At 40.1% G+C, this 21,860-nt stretch overlaps 1 protein-coding gene and 1 long non-coding RNA gene across 6 annotated transcripts in view; one reads left to right on the top strand and one right to left on the bottom strand.

Moving 5' to 3' along the window:
• The window catches only part of PLXNB2 (plexin B2), a 292,432-nt gene that overhangs the window by 28,794 nt on the left and 241,778 nt on the right, over positions 1-21,860 (bottom strand). For all 5 annotated transcript variants that reach the window (XM_075857182.1, XM_075857181.1, XM_075857183.1 and 2 more), the window contains 8 exons: positions 20,759-20,926; positions 15,686-15,806; positions 12,623-12,850; positions 11,692-11,868; positions 9,054-9,190; positions 5,944-6,044; positions 4,408-4,637; positions 1,860-2,038 (listed from right to left, as the gene is read on the bottom strand). In XM_075857182.1, the coding sequence (XP_075713297.1) occupies positions 1,860-2,038; positions 4,408-4,637; positions 5,944-6,044; positions 9,054-9,190; positions 11,692-11,868; positions 12,623-12,850; positions 15,686-15,806; positions 20,759-20,926 (1,341 nt within the window). The remainder of the gene's footprint in view (positions 1-1,859; positions 2,039-4,407; positions 4,638-5,943; positions 6,045-9,053; positions 9,191-11,691; positions 11,869-12,622; positions 12,851-15,685; positions 15,807-20,758; positions 20,927-21,860) is intronic.
• LOC142749317 (uncharacterized) overlaps positions 1-21,860 on the top strand; it is a 190,920-nt gene that overhangs the window by 130,723 nt on the left and 38,337 nt on the right. The window lies entirely within an intron of this gene.

Genomic DNA, 21,860 nt, shown 5'->3' with positions numbered 1-21,860 from the left:
CTGATGAGTCACTCAATGGAAGGTAAGCTTCACTGTACAACTTTCCTTTGTTCTGTGGGAAAAGGGTTAAACCCATGCCGCTATGTTCCGCTGCTTAGTGTAGGCAGTTACAGCTTCTGCCGTGTTACCATCTTGGAAATCGGACTCCCATTTGACTTTCTGGCTGCTCTTAGGGTATGTTCACACGGCAAATTTTCAGGCGTTTTTCAGGCCATAAATGCCACAAAAAACGACGATCTTTTTACACAGCCGTATGAGAAAACGGCGCATAGAACCCCCCCCCCCCCCCCGTAAAAAGAAGTGCATGTCACTTCTTGAGCCATTTTTCATTGTGTCAATAGAAAAACAGCTCCAAAAGCGGCTGCAAAAAAAGTTTGATGCTTAAAAAAAAACGGCTGTAAATCAGAGGCTGTTTTCCCTTGAAAACAGCTCCGTATTTTACAGCCGTTATTCGTGTGAACATACCCTAACTCTGGCCATAATGACCCAGCGATCTAGTGCAGGAAACTATGGGGAACCGATGGGTGTCAGCTGGAGGTAACACAAGAAGCAAATCAGGATCAATAACCAGATCCTTAGCAGGAGAGCTCTGACATGCATCCTTATAGCATGCTCGGTCAGGTTGTGCCCCCCAGTAAAGGAGATACAGTAGCTGGTGTAAATTGCACCAAATTATTTGCACTATGAGGAAGAAAAACAAATCTATGCCTGCTATTTTGCACCATTTTCAGGTGTTATGCTTATTAACTGCGACTAAAACTATGTCTCCTCGGAGACTAGGTCAACTTTTCTAGAGCGAGAAAAAAAAATATCTAAAATTTGACAGAAAATCTTTTGCATATTGCAATTTGCTAATTTTTTGGTGCAGCTTACACCAAAACCAAGCATAAACTTCATGATAAATGTGGGCTATAGTTTCTGTAAATGCACAGACTAGTTGTTTCGGCTTAAAGAGATTCCTTAGGCTGTATTCATACTACTGATTACTGATATTCAAAAACGTATACATAAACTCCTACGGGCCTGACGTATGCCAATTGACTCCAAGTACTATTTTGGCAATGTATACAACAATATGGCATACAGTTGCATGTGTTTGGCCATATACTTCAAATCTGGTTTGAACAGAGACATAATATACCAACTCAACAAACTCAATATTACTTGCTCATCAGTCCCTTACAATTTTAGTAATATTACAGAGCTCATACACAGGCAGCCACAACCCTCGCTTCCACACATTAGATGCCTCTGACATTCTTTAGCTTCTGTGCACCAAGAGTTCCAAAACAAATACTGTAAAGAATCTGATTTGTTACAACTGTAAAACTATAACTTGTTTTAGGCCTCATGACCACATCCTTCACCGTTTTCATGGCCGTAAAAAACGGATCCGTGAGTCCGTTTTGACTTCCGTATGGTTTCCATTTTCACTCCACATTTGTTCCTCCATATTTTGCCTCCGTTGTGCTTCCATATGTAGTCTGTTTTATACAGTTCGCAAAAAAAATTAAACGGAAGTAAAATTGAGCTGAACTTGTCACGTCACAGGGAACACCTGGAAATTTGGCCTGCCCTGCCGTTGCCTGGCAAAGGATCCGCAAAGAACGGACTGCACATGGATGCCTTCCGCGTGCGTTCCTTTATTTTGATGGACCCATAGGCTACAATGGGTGAGACAGAACCTCAAAAACGGACAGGAGTAGGACATGTTCCGTTATCTCTGCGGATCCGTGTGCCCGTTCCGCAAATAATAGAAGTGTGCATGGTCCCATAGAAATTAATGGGTCAGTGTGCCATCCGTTAAAAAAATGGATAGCACAGTGAAGAAAATCACTTAAGTGTGCTTGGGGCCTTACCTTCTCAACATCAGTTTGGGATTCTTGGCCACATACTGCTCCATCAACTCCACAAATAAGGTTCTCATGATATCTGTATAGTACTCCAGCTTTCCATGCAAGGCAACCGTAAGCAGGGAGGCAAAATATAGCTTCTCCCTGGCAGAGAAGTCCTTCTGGCTTTCTAGAGTGTGAATAAACTAAGAAAGAATAAAAACCTATTAGCGTAAAAAAAAACAATAGTGCACACCATTTTATAAGATTGCACCTTCTTTTTGCCACTGTCTTTAGGCCCTGGAAGAGAAGGTTGTTCTCATAAGCGTAAGGCATACCTTAGAGTTTAAATGCAGCTACAAAAAAACAGTATGTACACTGTCGCATTGACTAAAGTATTTCTATACAAGGCATTTATGAAAGCTAAACAAACCTAAATAAGAATTTGCATTCTAAATTCAAATTTTATTAACGTTTTCAGAGCAAAACAAAACCATACACGGTTGAGAACAAATGTTATCAACCAGTTATATTAGGGTGTGTTCACATCAGCGTTTGGTTTCCGATGATGGGTTCCATCAGACATTTCCGTCGGAGGTACCCACCAACGGAAAGGCAAACGGAAACCATAGCTTCCGTTTGTATTACCATTGCTTTCAATGGTAATGCTTCCATTGCTAATAGTTTCCATTTGTCTCCGTTCCGTAAGGTTTCCATTTTTTGACGGAATAGCGTAATCGACTGCGCTATTGATTCCTTCAAAATAACAAAAACCTTACGGAACAGAGACAAACGAACTCCATTAGCAGCGGAAGCATTACCATTGAAAGCAATAGTAGTACAAAACGGAAGCTATGGTTTCCGTTTGCCTTTCGGTTGATGGGTTCCTCCCATGGAAACGTCTGACGGAAGCCACCAACGGAAACCAAACGCTGAAGTGAACAGGCCCTTAATAACAAGGATTCTAAAAGTCATCATGTAATTTTGGAAATACAAAAGCACACATTAGCTGCATTATATAATATTATATAAAATGTAAGAGGACACATATGTACAGGCATTTTGCTGCAACAAAAGACATGCTGTAAGTTTTGTAGATGGCTGGACTAGGTGTTGGCAATCAAAAGCAGAAAAGGTAACAATAAAAAGGTTATTGTATTATAGGGACATACATAGGACATTATAGAAGAACGTTCAAGGGATACCCGACGTTTTAATTCATAATGGTGTAATGAATCCGGTACCCTCATGAATCTGCATTGCTGCATAGCATCCAGTCTTACCCAAGAAGTGCGACAGGAGCCACATGTGGTTCTCCGGCACCTAGCACGTGGATCCCTGCAGCGGTGTAGCTTTGCTTTCCTTAACCTAGGACAAAGATTCAGATCCCTGCCTTGGACCTGTATCTAAATACTCTAGCCAAAGCTGAGCGACTTGTTGGCGCCCCACTTGACACGCCCCCCCCCCCCCAAGGCACATTACCAGGTGGCCCTCCGCCAAGTACATCCCTAAAAGTCCGATACTAAAGTGCACTGGTGGCACCTAGAATGTCATAGCATTACTATAACTCGATACTAGGGTCAAGACTGTATTACTGGGAGTTAACACTAAGGTAAACCTATATTAATCAGTCGTATCTTTTTCCTTTACTCAGTTTAGCTCAACAATCTATTGTATTTAAAAGCTGATCACAACCTACAAAAGATTTGTGGCCTCTAGTAATGGAAGTAGACGGTAAGGCTGGGTTCACACAGAGTTTTCTGCAGGAGGCAAATCTGCCTCAAAATACCGTTTGGACACACATGACGTGCTTTATGACGGTACAGACACATGAGGTTCACAGAATGTATTGTATGTGACAAACTTACTTAATAAGCAGTAGGCGTAGAGTAAACTCATTAGCTGATATGTGTTGGGAGGTTATTGCTCTCTAGCTAAAAAACATGCCTGCAGTAGTATACAATTTAAATTGTCATTTGTTATATTCAATTGTCATTAATATTTTTTGTTACTCTGTACAAATATCTGTATGTACCAAGCTTTTGAATAAATAAAAAGAGTTTATACAAAAAAAAATTCCGTTTGGAAGTTTGAGGCAGATTTTCCGCTGCCTGCACGCTGATTTTTGCGGCGTTTTTCACCCGCGGGCATAGAACGCAGCGAAATACACTTTTTCTGCTTCCCATTGATGTCAATGGGAGATCAGAGGCGTAATCGCGCGAAGATGGGGAATGTCTCCTTTCTCCCGCGAGCTGGTTTTACCGCTTGTAAATCAATGGGAGGTATTTTCGGACGGTTTTTGGCGAGTTTTGCGGAGTGGTTTCCGCACCAAAAAACTCGTCAAAAAACAGTGTGAACCCAGCCTAAGTCTTCTGCTGATCACTATGGGCTTGTTGGGTATGGCTTTAGAAGTCTTAGTATGGGATTTTGCCTAAACAAATTCATGAAAGGTTTATTGTAAGGAAGAATGAGAGAGTTATAAGAACAGGAAACATTTGAGAAATTAGAATGACCATATACTGGGATATTGTTAATGACGGATAGAAAGAAAAACAAGTAATGAACTACTACTTACAATAGTAAGAAATGATTTACTGTTCAGGAGATTTGAAAATTGGTTTAATGCCTGCTCGACAGTTTGTCTCCTTGCTTCCGGAATATCTAGATTCCCAGTAATCATTACATCTTTCTCCCCATCTTTGGAAGGCCAGAAGAACACTCTGTCAGTATACATTTTGTAATCTAAAACCGGTATACCAGTTTCATTAAGGTCATTTGTTTGGTCTTCCATCTCTATCATTAGATCTAAAATAAAAGAAAGATAAAATAAGACACCCAGGGGCAAAACAATATTGTAATTAAAGAAGGCTTGTAAGGCCTTATTCACACGACCGTGTTCGGTCCGTGATATACTGACCGCATGTCGGCCGCATTTCTCGGCCTGAACACAGTTCAGGGAGCCAGGCTCGTCGCATCATAGTTATGTATGAGGCTGTGAGTCACTGCCTCCCTGCAGGACTACGGTTTCAGTATGGGACAGTATTCCTAGTGTCATACATAACTATGATGCTAGGAGCCCGGCTCCCAGAACTTTTCTTCGGTTCGGGAAATGCGGCCCGTATATCATGAACCAAACACGGTCGTGTGAATAAGGCCTTCAGAAGTAAAACAGGATAGTGGTTTTTGAACAGAGAGCATATGAACATTGAGAAATCGGAATTACAGTAATTCTAGGATATTGTAATAGAGATTGACAGAAAAAAATAAGGACATTGGGTGAAAACAGAACTACTCTTAGGCTGGGTTCACACCGAGCTTTATGCAGGCGGAAAATCTGCCTCAAAATTCCGGCAGATTTTCCTCTGTGTGCACGCAGATTGTCGCTGAGTTTTTCGCCTGTGGCCATTGAGAGCCACGGGCATAAAACGCAGCGAAATACGCTTTCTCTGCCTCCCGTTGATGTCAATGGGAGGTCAGAAGCGTAAACGCCCGAAGATGGGGCATGTTCCTTCTTTTTCCCGCTGTTTCCGCGTCAAAAAAACTCATCAAATAACTCTGTGTGAACTCCCCCTTACATTAACCAATGAGATTACAGTAGTATCTTAACGAGTTTTATTTCTTTTAGCCTTAAAGGCTATGTACGCCTTCTGCCAACTTTTTTTTTTTCTTTTAAATAAAAATGTGTAGCATTGTGTTTGGTGCAACTTTCTAATTACTTATTAAAAATAATTTTTACTTTTTGAGATACAGCTGCTCTGTATCCTGTATATAGAGCAGCTGTATCTTGTGCCGAAACCTGTATCCGTTAGGTCAGCGGGACTGTATGGTTCATAACTTAGATGTAATCGATAACAGGTGGAGCCCGCGTGTCGGAGACACTCTGGACCCGCTGACACTGAGCCAGTCAGTCCCACTAACCTGACGGATTCAGGTCTTTTTAATAAAAAGTAATTAGAAAGTTACACGGATACACATTTTTACATAAAAAAACAACAACTAAAAAACACACACACACACACACACACACACACACACACACACTTTCAAAGTTGTACATAGCCTTTAATTATAAAAATATACCGAGTCCTTCTTAAACAAGAAATTACTTTACCTGTGAACTCCTTCTTGCAGCGATCTCTGACACTTTCTTCTAATCCCTCTAGTTGCTGTCTCACTTTTTCATACTCTCGCTCTGCCTGCCGACTCTTCCTCCTTTGGACATAATGCCATATATCAAAATATATAATGAAAGTAAAACCCCTAATAAACTGAACTAGAATAGTAATTCATTAGAATCCGTAATTCATTATAGATATTGATTTATTCACATTAAAAAACTTTTATAGCCATACTAGTCATTTTTATTCAATTTAAAGCAAAATTATTATAAAGGCATTTTTTTTTTTAAGCAAAGATGAGATATATCCAAGTAGTTTAAATACACAAGGCCAATTTCACACGAGCATAATACGGTTGTATATTTAAAATACTGGCCCAGCTGTGGGTCTAAAGACCCAGACTAACCGCATCATAGATCGGGTCAGGATTGCCAAAATACACTTTTGTGAACCCGGCTTAAGTTTGATTAGTTGACACACTATTTATTTCTGTTGGTACCTCAACTAATATATAATGGCACCTAAAATATGCCACATTACAGAATGTTCCCTTTTACCGCGAGACTAATCCAATATACTATCTGGACAAAAGTATGTGGACACCTGAGCTCGTTGGGCATCACCTTTTAAAACCATGAGCGTGTATATGGAGTTGGATCCCTTTTGCAGCTATAAGAGTGTACTGCTGGGAAGGCATTCCACAAGATTTTGGAGTGTCTATAGGAATTTGTGCCCATGCGGCTATTCATGCACTAATGTTGGACGAGAAGATCTGGCTGACAACCGTCGTTGCAATTCATCCTAAAGGTGTTCAATGGGGTTGAGTTCACGGATCTGTGTAGGACACTTGAGTTCCTCCACATTAAAAACGGAGAAAACTATGCCTTTATGGACCTCGCTTCGTGCACAGGGGCAAAGTCACGCTGGGACAAGAAAGGTTCTTCCCCAGACTGTTGCCACAATGTTGATAAGATACAATTGTCTGAAATGTCTTTGATCGTGAGAATGGTGGTCCTGAACCCCCAAATCCTCCTAACTGCATCACCTGAAGTGAGGAGGATCTTGAATGCAGCGGCGGTCGAGCATGCACCTGCCGCCCCATTTACGGTCTATGAGAATTCAGCATGGTGCCAGAGATATCTCAGGTGCATGGTGAGCAGACCTATGTTTCCATGTGTTTTTTTTTTTACTGATTTGGCTTACAGCGGCATTATGCAGCTTCTATGTAAAGTGAATACATAGGAGCTGCAGCGCTAAAACGGTACTATAAATGTATTCGTGTATATTACAAACTTGCTTATAAACACAGACAATTATTTTCTAAAATGATACTTAACCCCTTAGTGGCCAGCCTATTTTAGACCAAGCAATTTTTCAAAGAGCTATAACTTTTTTATTTTTGCGTCGACATAGCGGTCTAAGGTCTTGTTTTTTGCGGGCCAACTTGTAATTTTTAATAGCACCATTTTGGGTTACATAGAATTTATTGATTAACTTTTATTAACTTTTTTTGGGGGGGGGGGGGGGGAAATAGAAATAAAAACTGCAATTTCGCCACACTTTTATTGCGTCCCAAATTTACGCCGTTTACCGTGTGGTATAAATAACTAACTTTATTCAGCGGGTTGTTGCGATTGCAAAGATACCAAATTTATATAGATTTTTTTATGTTTTAGTGTCTCCAATATTTGAAAAGCCATAACTTTTTTATTTTTTCACCAATGCAGTTGTATGAGGGCTATTTTTTTTGCGGGACAACTTGTAGTTTTTATTGGTACCATTTTGGAGTAGATACGACTTTTTGATTACTTTTTATTTAAGGCAGGATTAAAAAAAACAGCAATTTTTGGATTGTTTGTTTATTTTATTTTTTTTACGACGTTCACCGTGCGGGTTAAATGATGTGCTAACTTTATAGTTGGTCGTAATGACACGGTGGTACCAAATAGGTGTAATTTTTTTTAACTTTATTTTGTTTTTTAATAATGAAGCAGTTTGTAAGGGGAAAAGTGGGTTTTTCTTTTTTTTCCACTTTTTATTTATATTTAAAAAAACATATTAAACTTGTTTTTTTTTTTTTTACTAGTCCCACTAGGGGGCTTCACTATGCGATCATCCGATCAAATTTATAATACACTGCAATACTTCTGTTTTGCAGTGTATTATGCCTGTCCGTGTAAAACGGACAGGCATTTGCTAGGCCATGCCTCAGGCATGACCTAGCAGGCATACACTAGAGGCAGACCTGGGGGCCTTTATTAGGCCCCCGGTTGCCATTGGAGACACAGACACTCGGCGATCTGATCGCCGGGTGCCGGTGGGATGAGAGGCAGATCCCTCCCTCTCTCGCTCTCCAAAACCACTCAGATCCAGCGCTCGCTATTGAGCGCCGCATCTGAGGGGTTAAATGGGTGAGATCGAAACGGATATCGATCTCACCTGTTCAAGCAGGGATCCCACCAGCTACCTCTGGTAGCTGAGAGCAGGGACATTTATCGGCTAACCTGCTCGGTTTATTTATTCCGATGAAGCGCCGTAAAAAGGCTATTGCATCGGAATAAAGCCCGTTTGTGGCCGCCATAAAAACACTATGGGGTGGTCACTAACGGGTTAAAGGCTTTGTACATCTTTGAAATGGTTTTCAAAATCAATTTGTTTTGTGCAACTTTCTAAATACTTATTAAAAATTATTTTTTACTTTGAGACACAGCTGCTTTGTATCCTGTATATAGAACAGCTGTATCTAGCGATGAAACCTGTATCCTCCATGTCAGCGGCACTGACTAGTACAGTGTCGGCCGGTACTGTGTGTCTCTGACATGCAGGGTCCATCTGTTATCGATCACATCTAAGTTATGAACTTAGATGTGAGCCATAACAGATGGATCCTGCGTGGCCCGCTGACACTGAACCCGACAGTATCTTCTGTATTTGTAATATAGGTTAACCTTGTATTTCAACAGTATAATGTGCTCTGAACATTGCAAAACAGCTAACAGACTAACTAGGTGGAGAGGATCCTAGAATTCTAACACACATTTAGGTTAGTATATGCATACAGATGCACAAATCTTTGTTTAGGACAATTATAGTCACTACATACCGGTAGAAGTAGATAGCAGTGACAATTATTAAAATCATTGGTATAAGGACTACAGGAATAATTATGTGCAAAGGAATTGCTGGCGACTGTCCATATTCTACTTTTCCGAGTACCCATGCTCTGTTTCCAAATTTAACCTACGTAGGAAGAAAAATAAATATATAAGTGAAAATAAACATTTTAAAGACTCTTTTTCGGTGTAGGTAATCAGGGTATCAACATGACAGCAGAAAAAAAACAAAAAACAGAAACGTGAACAAGAAAGTTTAAATGAACACTAACATTTCAAATACTTATGCTAATCTAATAGTATACCTGATAAATATCACCTTGTAATTTACTTACCGTTATAATTTGGTTGTTTTATCCATGCAAATTATGTGTGAAGTTACTGCCCCTCTTGGTGTCTCCCTGCAGGCCACCACCTGACGTCAAGCAAAATCTGTCCCTAGTTACAAAGCAGAATTGACGGACTGCAGAAAGTGGAGGTGTGTCTCTTAACTGCCTGCCAATAGAAGTCTATTAACCCCTTCCAGCACCTTGACGTAACTGCCGTAGCAGCGGTTAACTGTGCAGGGTGTCTGCCCTGCATTTCTTGTTGCCGATCTGCAGCCCATCGCCGCTGATTTCGGCAGTTCATCTCTTAGATGCGGCGGTCGATTGCGATCGAAGCATTTACGGAGTTTAAAGCAGATCGTCAGCTCCCACATGAAATCACGGGGGCCAGACAATGGCCTCCGGCTGGTCCTCATAGGCTTCCTGTCAAAGTGACGTCACAATGACAGTTAGAATACATTACACTACGAAGGTAGTGTAATGTATTCCAGCAGCGATCAGAGCTGCAAGTCTGGTAGTAACCTAGTAGGACAAGTAAAAAAAAAAAAAAGTATAAATAAGTTAATAAAAATATTTTATAAAAAGTTTAAAAATAAAAGTTATAAGTTACATAAACAAAAAATGCTTTTTTTCCTATAATAAGTTTTATTATAGAAAAAAAATGAACACTTTAAAAAAAGTACACATATTTGGTATCACTGTGTTCGTAACGGCCCGTGCTGCTGGTGTTCAAGTCCCCTAGTGGGACAAAAAAAAAGTTACTAAAGGTGAAAAATAAAAGTTACAAGTTAAAAAAAACAAACTGCCTTTTTTCCTATAAGACTTTTATCGTAGGAAAAAAATGAAAAAGTTAAAAAAAGTACACATATTTGTATCACCGCCTGCGTAACGACCCAAACTATAATATTATTTTACACCGCAAAAACAAATAAGTAAAAAACAATGCCAGAATCACTATTTTTTGGTCACTACCCCTCCAATAATATACAATAAAAAGTGATCAAAAAGTCGCATGTACCCCAAAATAGTACCAATAAACACTAAAACCCGTCCGTCCCGCAAAAAAAATAAAAAAAGCCAGTACACTTTTTTTTTACTGAAAAATAAAAAAAAGTTATGGCTCTCAGAATATGGTGACAAAAAATAAATTTTATAAATAAGCGATTTTAATGCGCAAACGCTGCAAAACAAGAAATAAAATGATATACACATGGTATCGCTGTAATCGTATCGACCTGCAGAATAAAGTTTTATAGCCCAGGGTGAACGCCGTAAAAAAAATAAGAATAAAAAACATTGTCAGAATTAATGCTTTTTGGTCACCTTGCTTGCAAAAAAAAAGTGATCCCAAAAACTGTATGCACCCCAAAATGGTAGCAATGAAAACTACAGATTGTCCCGCAACAAAATAAGCCCTCACGCAGCTCCGGTGGAGAAAAAATAAAAAAATTCTGGCTCCCAGAATATGGAGATGCAAAATGTGCAGAGCGTTCCAAAAGCGGATAAGATCTGGCACCATTTATCAGTGTGACACCGGCCACATATCTGCGAATTATTATGGATTTACCCCATTATTATACCACTTCGCACAGCTTACATATATCCCCACATTATAAACTGAAATACAAGTAAAACCCCAAACAGAACTACTACCAAGAAAAATCTGCGCTCCAAAAGCCAAACGGCGCTCCCACTCTCATGAACCCTACAGCTTACCCAAACAGCAGTTTACGTCCACAGATATGGCATCGCCATACCCGGGAGAACCAGATTAATATTTTATGAGGTATTTGTCTGCAGTGGCACAAACTGGGCACAACATATTGTGCACTAAAATGGCATTTCAGTGAACACCCGGGACTAACGGACAGAAACAGCGATCGCGCTGTTACAGGAGCCTGTAAAAAGGACAATATACTGCAATCCATTAATATTGCAGTGTATTGTACCAGCGATCTAATGATCGCTGGTTCAAGTCCCCTAGGGGGACTAATAAAATGTGTAAAAGTCACATACGCTGGGTGAAATTCACCGACAGTCTGAACGGCCCCATTCATAAACATAGGTCCGTGCGATGCGCGGGAAAATCACGCGTGTCGCACGGACGTATAACACGTTCGTGTAAATAAGGCCTTAGAGATAGAGCCTGCAGAGGGGAAAACTGCTAAAAAAAAAAAAAAATGCAAGATACAAGTCATATAATAGCCAGAAATAGTGCTATTCCTCATGTACACACATATGACAGCTTATTCTGAAAAGTCACCTGAAAAGTTAGGTTGTTTTAAAGAAATGAAGGCCATACCTTGAACTCTGGCAAGTTGTCTCTGTTGTCGCTCTTCTGGAGATTGCTGGGTTGAGGCTGATTCACAGGGGGGTCACAGTACAAGTCTGTTGCAGTTAATGTTTTTATTGTGCAATTGCCTTCGCCAACAAAAGCTTTTGCCTCTCCTATGGTCATAGCTGCATTAAGATTATTGCCCTAAATAATGAGAAGATTAAGTAAATAACCAATACATGGAAGACAATCCCATCATAAAATAAGATTTTTAGCTTTTTTTGGTGCGGTATAAATTTTGGATGTAATAATTAGCCAGCCCCAATTAGGTTTTGTATCATATGGTATGGTAAAATGTGACAGAATGGGCGGGAAAAGTAAGCTATTGACGAAAGTGGCCTAAAAATAAGCCTTCTATGCATGTACTCTTCATATAAACATTTATGTAAGCAAAATGTTATATCAAGTAAAATGTTATATCAAGAAGATCAAATGTGTTGGTCTATGCCATTTATTTACTTACAATAATAAAATTCATTAACAAAAGGAAAATAGCTTATTAGACAATGGACACTAGGGGTCACTAAAAGGGAATTAACTAAATCGAGTTGCAGTTTTTGGCCTGGGGAAAGTTTGCTATTCATCTAAATGTAATCCAAAAGGTTGCTGCTTGACATGATGCATTACAAAATTAGATGGCAATGATCAAAAACTTGACAACTGATCACACAAAAGAGGATTTCACAAGAACCAACTTGGCTGCTAGCAAAGGAAACCCGTTATGTATGCACACAAACACACCATATATACAGTAATGTCACAGGGCACTATTTTGGTCAGTATTTTGCATGAGTATTTAGAAGCAAAAACGAATACTGCCAAAAATACTGCCATGTGAAGGTGCCCAAACACAAATGTGCCCACACTATTACCAGACTCATGCAATCAGAATAGTTACCTTGGCATTAATGATATTGTTCACTTGCTTTATGATACCATCTGTGAAGTTATCAAAAGTCGGATCTTTGAGATAATTGAAAGAGAGTTCAGTTGTCTGCAGTGGTAGCCTAAACCCATCCATTTTAATCATTACAATAACAGAGTTTATGTAATTTTCCGATACTTCAGGAGAGGAGAATATTATTACTGTGTCATTGACACTTTCAGGAGTGTCTTGCTTTCCTACCTGTAAAGAAGAAAGAAAAGCGCGGACATCTAAAATTACATGCTATGTATAGCTATACTAAAATAGGAACATTTACAGACCGTTAATAGCACTCAGGAAAAAGATGCATATTACATTAAAATGACAAACTGAAGAATTAAAGGCAACATAAAACCCTGGGTACTAGCCTTATTAGTTTTACTGCAAATGGGAAAAAACAATGTTACTTTTACTGCATGGAAGCGTTAGGGTATGTTTACAGAGAGTTTTTTTACAGGCAGAAAATTCTGCCTCAAAATTCCGTTTGATCTGCCTGCACGCCGTTTTCGCTCGTGCCCATTGAGCGCTACGGGCAAAAACGCTGCAAAATACGCTTTCTCTGCCTCCCATAGACATGTCAATGGGAGGTCGGAGACATAAACGCCCGAAGATAGGGCATGTCGCTTCTTTTTCCCGCGAAACAGTTTTTCCGCTCATGGGAAAAACACGCCTCCCATTGAAATCAGTGGGAGGCATTTTCGGCGCGTTTTCCGCGTCAAAAAACTTGTAAAAAGACTCTGTGAACTGACCCTTAGTTGACAACTCTTCTTTGCAAGACAAGGAAAAGCTAGTTAATAAAAAACACACACACACACACACACACACACACACACACACACAATATAGATATAGATATATATATATAAATAAATAAATAAAAGGACAAGAGGACTCTGACCACTCCCAGCTCCAGCCACCTCCAGAGGAAGCGCTCAAAGCAGTTAAAGGGGTTTTCCCATAATTTATCATCCACAGGATACATGATAAATGTCTGATCCGTCGGTGACCACTGGGACCCCAACTGATCCAGAGTGCCCTATGTAAATGGAGCGTTACTGCCCATACTCGGCCACCACTCCATTTACTTTGTACGGGGCTGACAGAGAAACTTTTGAAGACTTTTTTTTATCTACTTAGATGGGATCAGTATTAGGGTTATATTGTTAGTCAGTGGCACACAGGAGCTTTATGCAGATTCTATGTATAGTGTATACAGATAAGCTGCAGCGCTAAGACTAAATAAACATTTTAATGAATGTATATTAGAAAAAATAAAAATAAATCTCAGAAACACATGCATTACATTTAAAAAAACAAAAACAAAAAAACCTTCCTGTGTTTACATAGCCTTTAAAGTGTAGCTAAACGTTCGACAAACTTCTGACATGTCCGTTTTTCCGGAAAGCCGATGTATTGGTGTACGGGCCCATATACTTTGTATTGAGTCCATACACCGATACATTTATTTCCGGAAATAGCCGAACAGAAACTAAGCAGATGGGCGCTCACACGAGCACTTCAGCTGCTTCGTTCTAGCGATTGGTGGGGGTCTCAGTGCTCGGACCCCCACCAATCCAAACTTCTTACATGTCTCTATGACATGTCAGAAGTTTGTCGAACGTTTAGCTACACTTTAAAGGGTTTGGTACACCAATAATAATATGCACAATCTTCAAATTCCCAAACTACAAAAAGAGCAGCTGTAGGCAGGGGCAGATAGGTGTTGACCATACAGGCAGTGTCACTATGGATGAGATTCATAGGAAACCCATTAAAAGAGTTAGGAGGATTTTTTTCTCTAATAAGGCAATTGGTATCCACCTCATGCAGGTTTTTGCCTTCCTCTAGATCTGTGTCTTTTTTCAATATTATTAACTATGTCAGTACAGAAATAGAAGAACACCTTTAAGACAATTAAAATGAATGTAAAATTTGTCATATACTGGTAAATCAGAAGTAAGAGCGAAAGGCAAAAGTTTACAAAGACGTAGACATTTTCTAATCAGTTGCAGTGACAACAGGACGTGGAGTCATAGTGGTCACTTTTGAATAAGGCTCTGTTCACATTGGCATCTTTGCCTGTCAGGGTTTCTGGCATATATTATGACAAGAATGGAGTAGTCTGCAGTGCTCTTCTTGAAGTAAAAGATACTGTAGCCACCGAGGGAAACAAATCTATTGCAGTGTCATGTCTCCATTATGAACCGAATCCATGATGCGGATTAAAACAGAGCCTAAGTTGACGGCGCTATTGAGTCCGTCAAAATAACGGAAACCTTACGGAACGGAGACAAAACACAAATAATTTGCAATGGAAGCATTAACATTGAAATCAATGATAATGCAAACGGAAGCTATGGTTTCCGGTTACCTTTCCGTTCATGGGTTCCTCCGACGGAAAAGTCTGACAGAACCCATCAATGAAAACCGAACGCGGATGTGAACACATCCTTAGCTTTTTGGAAACCGATGGGGAAAAATGATTTTGTCAACATATTCTATCAACGACAAATACTGCAAAGTAAAATTTACATTCTTTGAAGTGCAGAACAGTGTAGCAGGCTATGCTATTCAGTACCTTTAAGCCTAGTTCAGAGTATTTTGCAGGCAGAAAAAATCTGCCTCGAAATTCCTTCAGGAATTTTGAAGCAGATTTTGACCTGCCTGCCCTTTGCCATGGTGTTCGCTGCGTTTTTCGCCCGCCGTCATTGAGGACCACGGGCAAAATTTCAATGGGAGGTTCGAGGCGGAACCGCGGCAAGAAAGGACATGCCGCTTTTTTCCCCCGCTAAAAGTAACCCAAGGAAAAAAGGCCTCCGCATCCCATTGGAATAAATAGAAGGCGGTTTCAGATGTTTTTTGGGGCTCTTCAGATGCGGTTTCCGCACCAAAAAACGGTGTAAACTAGGCCTTCGATAAAAAAACAAAACAATATTTATAGAAAACTCTCGGCATTCGTTTGTACTATGGAAACCTATATGTTACAATATAAATTTGTAGCCTCAGTTGTGACACATTAAGAAGTTAAATACTTACTATATGGATACCATGTCCATCCAGTTCTCTTTTCTCTCTTCCTGATTGCAATGTGGCCATCATGCTGAAATTCTGCACAAGATTAAATCCTATTCCAGAAATTGTGATAAGTCTTCCTCCACTAAAACAATCAAAAAATTTACCTCACCACTTTGTAGACTATAGTTCTATTCATAATTTAGGTCAACAGCCATTCCGACATGAATTGTCAGATTCATCATTTAAAATGTTTGAGTACGTAAACCAGTTGAAAATATGGCAAATTGAAAAACAAACACCTCAATAACAAAGCTTTCCTATCATTATGTAAATTGTGCATTACAGACGTGCACATTGCAGGAGAGCATCTCTAGAGTTACTTGGGGCCCTAGGAGTTCCTGAACGTGGGTGCGTGGGCTACATCTGAAGTGTAACCATCATAAACATTTTTTCCCATATATCAATACTACAAGTAAATAATCCCCAATGCATAGATCACTCGCTCTGAATTGACTGCTATAACCCGAATTGGGCAAGCTAGAGCTCGCTGAAGAGTCAGGTTACAGTTGCCCATATAAGTCTATGAGTGGGGAGGGGGGAGCAGAAGGAGAGAGCTGCTGCAGAGAGACAGACAGACAGACAGACGTTACTGCTGCACCTGCTAGTAAATGTATTACTAGAATCCAGCACTGGGGTGAGATATAACACTTACTAGAAGCTATTCCCCCAAAAGAGGACTCAAAAATCACTAATAATTGATCCCACCTTACTAGTGTTTGACTTACTAAAAGCTGCAGCAGCATTGAGGACATTATACAGCAGTAGGTAGCAGTGAACCAAGCACCTGGGTGAGATAAAAACACTAAGCAGCATCCATCTGTGTCTCTCTCCCGTCTCTTTCCAGTAGCTCCCTCCTCCTCCTGCCCCCCCTCTCCATAAACTTCTACGGGCAGCATGTAACCTGACCCCGCAGTAAACGGTCTTAATCTCTGCTTAACCGTATACAGATTATAGCAGTAAATTAAGAGAGTGGTAAGTGCAGGAGGGAGAACTGCCTGATAGCTGAAGAAAGAGGCAATTTTCTCTCATAAGAGATTATATATATATATATCATTAATTTTTTACAAAGTTGCTTCTATTCGCTTGTACTATTGATTTATGTGGGAAAAACAAACAACAACAGTTACACCTCCTTTGCCATAGGCAGCTGGTTACCCTAACTGGAAAGTGGGGTATGACATGTAATATGGAATTAATGGGGCAGCTGCTCAATTCTCTCCTTTATTAAAGTGTTCTTTAGGGCAGGGAACATCAAATGATCAGCTTTGATATGCATTTTGAATGAAGCTTCCTGTCAGAAGAGAAGGGAAGAAAGCTGAAATAATATAATACAATCATAACCGCTATATTTCTGGAGCAGAACATGCAGAAAACTACGATAAATTATTCTACTGTAGGTAAACTTTTCAGCTCGTTTTAAAACTCAACCACCATAATCAGGACCTTATTTGCCACTAGGCACTTGTGAGCGGGTGGGTGCCTAGGAAGGAAGAATTCCTGGGGGTGGCATAATAAGTAAAATGTTTATAGTGCAGCCATTGTAACGGTCGAAAGGCAGTTGGTTAAGAACCTGTTAACAGCTTAGCTTGCGGGGTACTACACATCACACAGATTCGCTGCTGAATGTTGCTGTCCAGCAGTCCTGGCTTACCTACACGCTGTATACTTTGTACACCTAGAGGAAATCACTGCAATGCCCTGTCTGCACACAAAGTATATAGCGTACAGGGAATCCAGGACTGCTGGACAGCAACAATAAGTAATCAGCACAATTTATCAATGTGTGAGACTTGGAAGACTACCATCCAGTGGTCCTGTCTTCCATCCATGATGTATCAGTTACACCTAAATTAATGCTGCACAATCTCTGGTTTTAGGCCTCATGCACACGGCCGTGCCCGATTTCTAAGCAGTTGTCTAATGGGAGCAACAGCAGAAGCTACTGTAAAAAAAAAAAATTGTCTCGTTTCTGCCTAGTCTGGAGTGAATGTGAATATTAGTTGGTGCATCTGTGCATGCCTGTAGGCAATAAGTGTTACATAGTTAGTACGGTTGAAAAAATACACATCCATCAAGTTCAACCAAGGGATGGGAAAAAGGGAAGGGAAAAATTTCTACACATAGGAGCTAATATTTTTTTTGTTCTAGGAAATTATCTAAGCTTTTTTTTTTAGAGCCATCTACTGTCCCTGCTGTGACCAGCTCCTGCGGTAGACTATTCCATAGATTCACCGTTCTCACAGTAAAGAAGGCTTGTCGCCTCCGCAGGTTCAACCTTTTTTTATCCAGACGGAGGGAGTGCCCCCTTGTTTTTTGAGCTGGTTTTACATGGAACAGGATTTCACCATATTTTTTGTATGTGCTATTAATATATTTATATAAGTTAATCATGTCCCGTTGCCCACTTAGTCATCTTTTTTCAAGGCTAAATAGGTTTAATTCTTTTAATCTTTCCTCATAACTTAGATTCTCCATGCCCATTATTAGCTTCGTTGCGCTTTTTCGTTTTTTTTTCCAACTTCAGGGCATCTTTTCTATGAACTGGAGCCCAGAACTGAACTGCATATTCTAGATGAGACCTCACTATCCCTGTCCCGTGAGTCCATGCCTCATTTTAATACACAATATCTTGTTGGCCTTTGAAGCAGCTGATTGACATTGCATGCTGTTATTTAGTTTATGATTTACAAGTACACCCAGAACCTTCTCAACAAGTGACTCCCACAGTGTCGCTCCCCCCTAGGACATATGATGCATGCAGGTTGTTGGTACCCAGACGCATAACTTGACATTTATCTACATTAAACCTCATTTGCCAGGTGGACGCTCAAACACCTAGTGTGTCCAAATCAGCTTGCAATTTACTAACATCTTCTATAGACTGAACAATACTACATAGCTTGGTGTCATCTGCAAAAATAGAAATAGTGCTATTAATCCCATCCTCTAGATCATTGATAAATAAGTTGAATAATAGTGGTCCCAGCACTGAACCCTGGGGTACACCACTTATAACCGGGGACCATTCAGAGTAGGAATCATTAACCACAACTCTCTGGATACGGTCCTTGAGCCAATTCTCAGTCCAATTACAAACTATACTTTCTAAACCTATAGTCCTTAATTTACCAATTAGACATCTATGAGGGACAGTGTCAAATGCCTTTGCAAAGTCCAAAAACACTATATCCACAGCGGCCCCTCTGTCTAGGCTTCTGCTCACCTCTTGATAAAAACAGATCAGGTTAGTTTGACAACTTCTGTCCTTAGTAAAACCGTGCTGGCTGTCACTTATAATACTATTTGTCACATAATCCTGTATATAGTCCCTCAATAACCCCTCAAATATTTTCCCCATGATGGATGTTAAGCTTACTGGTCTATAATTACCCGGCGAAGACCTAGAGCCCTTTTTGAAAATAGGCACCACATTTGCCCTGCGCCAGTCCCTTGGCACTATACCAGTTACTAGAGAATCTCTAAATATTATCAAGAGGGGGACAGAAATAACTGAACTAAGCTCTTTAAGAACTCTAGGGTGCAACCCATCTGGTCCCGGGGCCTTGTGTACATTTATTTTATTTAGCTTGGACCATATCTACATTCAGCCAATTCAGTATATCAACTGATGTATTAACAGCAATGGCACCGGCTACATCAGCTGTGCTTTCTTCTGTTGTATATACAGAGCTAAAGAACCCATTTAGTAACTCTGCCTTCTCTTGATCCCCTGTGACCAACTCCCCATTACCACTATCTAGGGGTCCTATATGTTCAAGCCTATCTGTAGTGAGTTTAATAGTGCTAATAGATATGTATAAATGAATGAGCATGTGTACGTGGATGAATGTAGTGAGCATGGGAATGCATGCGAGTGTCTGCAGTCAGTTTTGGCAGTTTTATTTGGGCATTTGTGGTATTATTTGGGCTCAGTATAGGGTGTTACTGTGCCATTGGTTGACAGTATTATTTGGGCAGTGTATGCCATTAAATATTTGGGCACTTTAAAATTTACTATTCCAGCCTTTCATAGGGGTATTATTTGAGTACTGTATATTGATATTTTATCAGCACTCTATGGCAGCATTTTAGCACTGTTTAGCTCTCTCTGTAACCTTTTTGGGTGGCAGTTGATGTGATTAAAACACCATGCACTTTTACCTGACACAAACAACGAACATTTGTGTTGGGAAAAGTGGGGAGAGACCTTTATGACATTCATGCTGAATTTTCATTGCAAATAAGCTAAAAATTGGTGTCATTTAATTGACACGTGACCTTTATTGACTAATCATAAGCGTATTCAGTCCCAGTGCTAACCATACTACAGCTTTTCTTGGACACCTCCATCTGTCAGTTACTTAAACTATTGAAGGCTGAGGCAACTAAACCTCTAAATAATCAGTGGAGCTCCATGGTGGACTTTAAAGGGGGTTATCAAGTTCCAAAAAAATGGATGGCCTATTCTCAAGATAGGTCACCAATATCTGATCAGTAGGGGGTCCGACTCCCAGCACTCCCACCGATCAGCTGTTTTGAAGGGGCCGCAGATATCGCTGCTTCCTTTTTATTTCTTTTACTGCTCACACTTTGAATCACTGAGACACTTGTAGCAGCAGTTATCAGTATTGCAGCCTTCTCCCATTGAAGTGAATGGGAGAGGCTGTAATACTGTGAATCGCGGCGATTCATTGTCAGCAGTAAAAGGAAATGAAGGGAAAGCAGCGCTCATACGAGAGCTGTGGCCCCTTCAAAACAACTGATCGGCAGGGATGCCGGGAGTCAGACCCCGACTGATCAGATATTGATGGCCTATACTAAGGATAGGCCATCAATTTTTTGGGACTGAAAAACCCCTTTAAGGCTTGTAAAGTAAATTGCTACAAAATAATGCACAGATCAAATCTCTAATAGATCATGCCTCTATTCATATAGGAATAACATCCAGTACATTTTATGGAAGTGACAGTATTAAATTAACTAGAAATAAAAGTTTGCAAAGATTTAGAACTTGCAGCAGATAAAGTTAAATACCTGGCAAAACTGCAATCAGGGTTAAACTGGGAAATGATGGGATTGCTTTTGTATGTAAACGTTCCAGCTTCCTTTACGGTGTTTGTACCATAGGACAACTTCACTTTGACACTTCCTTCTTTCTTTGCTTGACTTGTAATGCAGATTATTTCTGTACCAAATGAAATGCTATGAGAAAAAACAAAACATCATGTGAGGAGGGGGATACTGAACAGCTAGGTAATGCTCTTCAATGAAATGACTAGTGAACAAGCGCTATGCCTTAAAAAAGTGAATCCTTCACGCCTCATATCTTCCACAGGAAAAATAGACAAACCATATGGGAGTTAAGATCTCCTCGAGGTTAACTAGGATAATTAATTGCCAAATAAAACAATACAGGAATAATCTTGGATAATTGGAACAAGTCTGGATTTCAAAAGTGCCATTCATGAATAAATAAGGTGGAAGCATTTACATCAGTAGTGCCCCAACTAACACATTTGGTACATTTAAAAGGGGAAAAAAAATCATGGCATGCTCCACAGGATTTTGTATGTACAGATGTATTCTATGCTAGAAACATTGCTTCTAGGGAAGAATACCTCTGTAGATACGGATTATGATAGAGCATGTACTGCTGTACCGGCTCAGGGCTCCGAAGTGTCCATTAGGCCTAATTCACACGAGCGGATTTCACGTCCGTGTTACGCGCGTGAAAATAACGCACCTCACATGGACCTATGCAAGTCAATGGGGCCATTCAGACATTCCGTATTTTTCACGCAGCATGTGTCCGCTGCGTGAAACTTACTGCATGTCCTATACTTGTGCGTTTTTTGCGCATCACGCACCCATTGAAGTCAATGGGTGCGTGAAAATCACGGACAGCACACGGACGCACATCCGTATGCTGTGCGTGATTCATGCAACAGTTGCTAAAGAAATGATTTTGAAAAAGAAAACCACCTTCAGTTTATTTTGCTGACGTGAAACGCATGACATACGCGCGTAAACAACGCAGACACGCACCATACACAGATGTCACACGGAACTGCAACGCAGGAAAAACGTTGCATTTTTTACGCGCTCAAAACGGACACGTTCGTGTGAATAAGACCTT

Source organism: Rhinoderma darwinii, chromosome 3 (genome assembly GCF_050947455.1).
Source record: "Rhinoderma darwinii isolate aRhiDar2 chromosome 3, aRhiDar2.hap1, whole genome shotgun sequence".
Taxonomy (NCBI): Eukaryota; Metazoa; Chordata; class Amphibia; order Anura; family Rhinodermatidae; genus Rhinoderma; species Rhinoderma darwinii.
This window is presented reverse-complemented; position numbering and strand designations above follow the sequence as displayed.